The sequence below is a fragment of the Bison bison genome, unplaced genomic scaffold (genome assembly GCF_000754665.1).
Source record: "Bison bison bison isolate TAMUID 2011002044 unplaced genomic scaffold, Bison_UMD1.0 scf7180017855128, whole genome shotgun sequence".
NCBI classification, from domain to species: domain Eukaryota; kingdom Metazoa; phylum Chordata; class Mammalia; order Artiodactyla; family Bovidae; genus Bison; species Bison bison.
Window position 1 is genome coordinate 38,988 of NW_011485701.1, and position 3,609 is coordinate 42,596.

Genomic DNA, 3,609 nt, shown 5'->3' on the forward strand with positions numbered 1-3,609 from the left:
TTTTCTCTTGGGATATTAAATCTGTATGTTTTTTTCACATCATATAGATATAACTGTTTCTTTCCCTGGAAAAGAGGTATGTTTCTTTCTGATTTTTCCTGGGCATCTAGGAGATGCAGCTGAGGTTGGAATGTTGCCAAACCAAGGAAGCTTTTCTTGGTCACATTGTCTCAGGAAGGATTTGAGCTTGTTAGCTCTTCTACCTTCATTTTAACTGTCCCTCATACTTTTTATATTTCTTTACATATAGGGCAGAAAGTGGCTGTAGCTAAAAGGAGCCTCAAATTTATTATTGTCTCAGAAGCTTATGAACTGGAATTTCTGCATACCACTTAAACTTTGTTTAGGAGAAAATTACAGGAGATGTAAAGTGACGCAGGTTCAATCCCTGGGTCAGGAGGATCTCCTAGAGGAGGGCATGGTAAACCACTTCAGTGTTCTTGCCTTGAAAATTTCTTGGACAGAGGATCCTGGTGGGCTACAGGATAGAAATCAGACACAACTGAAGTGACTTAACACAAACACACACACACATAGGAGAAAATTAATCTGATCTGACCAGCTTGAGCTATAACCACTCATGGCCCAAGGAGGGTGGTTCTGGATAAGAAATTCATGACAGTAGCTGCTCTGGAGGTGATACTGTGTCTGTGAACCTGTGCCTTGTGGAATAGGAACAGTTCTTAAAGCAGAAGCACCTGAGCTCATAAATTAAGTTGGCATACTAAGGTGACGGTGGTCAAAACTCAATCAAAGATGGTACTAAGCAGAGGATCTGATATAATTCACAGGATGTCCTTGCAACTAAATCCATAAAGTGCTGGGAACAACATGGAAAGAAGGATTCTCTGTGGACTGAAGTGTCAGCTGTAGCAGGGAAGCCCCCTTGTTCCTCAGCATTCCTGTTGTTGTTGTTCAGTGGCTCAGTCATGTCTGACTCTTTGCAATCCCATGGACTGCAGCACACAAAGATCCCCTGTCCTTCACTATCTCCTGAAGCTTGCTCAAACACATGTCCATTGAGTCGATATGCCATACAACCATCTCATCCTCTGTCGTTTGCTTCTCCTTCTGTTTGCAATCTTCCCAACATTAGGGGCTTTTCCAATGACTCAGTTCTTCGCATCAGGTGGCCAAAGTATTGGAGTTTCAGCTTCAGCATCAGTCTTTCCAGTGGATATTCAGGGTTGATTTCCTTCAGGATTGATTGGTTTGATCTCCTTTCCATCCAAGGGATTCTCAAGAGTCTTCACCACAGTTCAGAAGCATCCATTCTTTGATGCTCAGCCTTCCTTATGGTCCAACTCTCACATCCATACATGACTACTGGAAAAACCATAGCTCTGACCATACAGAATTTTGTTGGAAAAGTGATGTCTCTACTTTTTAATATGCTATTTGTCATAGCCTTTTTCCTCAAGAGTAAGCATCTTTTAATTTCATAACTGCAATCACTGTCCACAGTGATTTTGGAACACAAGAAAATAAAGTATTTAACTGTTTCCACTGTTTCCCCATCTATTTGCGAGGAAGTGCTAGGACCAGATGCCATGATCTTAGTTTTTTAAATGTTGAGTTTTAAGCCAGCCTTTTCAGTCTCCTCCTTCACCTTCGTCAAGACGCACTTTAGTTCCTCTTTACATTCTGCCATAAGGGTGGTGTCATCTGCATATCTGAGGTTATTGGTATTTTTCCTGGCAATCTTGATTCCAGCTTGTGATCTATCCATCTCTAATCACTCCTCCTTTTATTCATTCCTCTCTCCCACTGGCTTCCTTGTTTAGATCTGAACATGTGGAACCAGCATCTTCCTCAGGTCCTTTGCAGTGATTGTTCCTCCTGCTTTCACTCTAGTGAGTGCCTTCTCCTAGTACCACAATAGGTCCTTCTCTTCCTTTCTTAATGTTTCTTCAAATAAACCCTTGTTTTAAGCCCTTGCCTGAACACTCAGCGTAAAATAATGTCTCTTAGTACTCTCTCCTTTATACATGTTTCTGTTTTCTCCATACATCTGTCATCTTCTAACATATTATATATTTATTTGAATATCATTTTTCACCATCCTTGGATTGTGAAAGATTTGTTTTTAAATATGTCTAAAATATAGAGATATTTTACCCCGTATATGTGCACATATTTATCACTTATATGTGCTTAGAATATTTATGCTCTCAATATGTTGCTCAATAAAACTGAAACATGAACTGCTTGGAAATATGCTCAAATGGGACAAACACTTTGAGTTAGAGGCGAAATGAGGTATATCCTCAAGGAGAATTTATCTATATACAACATATTAACATCAATTTTTTGTCAGCAAAATGGAGATTACGGTATTTTAGCTATTTGAGTAATATCAATTTGAGTGAAAATTATCATGTTATACATATTTTTTCCCAATAGTCACATCATCATATGGAACCAGAGAACAAGACACAAATTTCACAATTTCTCCTTCTGGGATTCTCAGAGGAAACAGAACTGCAGCCCATCATATTTGGGGTTTTCTTCTCCATGTACCTGATCACTGTGTTTGGAAATCTGCTCATCATCCTGGCTGTCAGCTCAGACCTCCACCTCCACACCCCCATGTACTTCTTCCTCTCCAACCTGGCCTTTGTAGACATCTATTTCACCTCCACCATCATCCCAAAGATGCTGCAAAGCACTCAGACACAGAGGAAAGTCATTACTTATGAAGGCTGCATCGTCCAGGTGTATTTTTACTTACTTTTTGCAGGATTAGATGACTTCCTCCTGACTGTGATGGCCTATGACCGGTATGTGGCCATCTGTCACCCCCTGCACTACCTGGTCATCATGAAGCCCTGGGTATGTGGACTGCTCCTTCTGGTGTCCTGGATCATGAGTGCCCTGTTTTCCTTGTTACACAGCTTAATGGTGTTGCAGCTGTCATTCTGCTCAGACTTGGAAATCCACCACTTTTTTAGTGAAATCAAATGGCTGATCCAACTTGCCTGTTCTGACCCCTTTCTCAACAACATAATGGTGTATTTTGGATCTGTAATTCAGGGGAGTGTTCCCCTGACTGGTATCCTTTACTCTTACTCTAAAATTTCATCCTCTATCTGTGGAATCTCATCAGCTAAGGGGAAGTATAAAGCATTCTCTACCTGTGCATCTCACCTCTCAGTTGTCTCCTTATTTTATTGTTCAGCCTTAGGAGTATACCTTAGCTCTGCTGCTACCCACAGCTCACACACAAGTACAATTGCCTCGGTGATGTACACTGCGGTCACACCCATGCTGAACCCCTTCATCTACAGTCTGAGAAATAAAGACATAAAGAGGGCTCTAAAAAGATTCTTTGGAATGGTAACATTTATAAAAGAGCCATTTGTCCTTGGGCTGAAGGACATGGGCTGAAGAACTGCCCATGATAGCAGGGCTCAAAGCCTCATAGGCACATATGTGATTCTTTGATTAGATTGTGATAATAGCAAAAGCTTCTTCAATTTATTGCCTGATATTTCCATTTCTTTGATTTCAACTTCTCTATACAATTTTAAAAACATCCTTGATTAACTTTGCTGTTCTCTGTTATCTAAGTTGTTTCTTTTGTCACTTTTCTACTCTCTCAAATTGATT

General features: G+C 40.4%; 1 protein-coding gene across 1 annotated transcript; it reads left to right on the top strand.

Annotated features, from left to right (window-relative positions):
• The first annotated feature begins 2,415 nt into the window (after window positions 1-2,415).
• Window positions 2,416-3,387, top strand: LOC105001725 (olfactory receptor-like protein OLF4). Its single transcript, XM_010858098.1, has one exon. It carries the CDS (start codon window positions 2,416-2,418, stop codon window positions 3,385-3,387), a length of 972 nt encoding a protein of 323 aa, XP_010856400.1.
• Window positions 3,388-3,609: the final 222 nt, after the last annotated feature.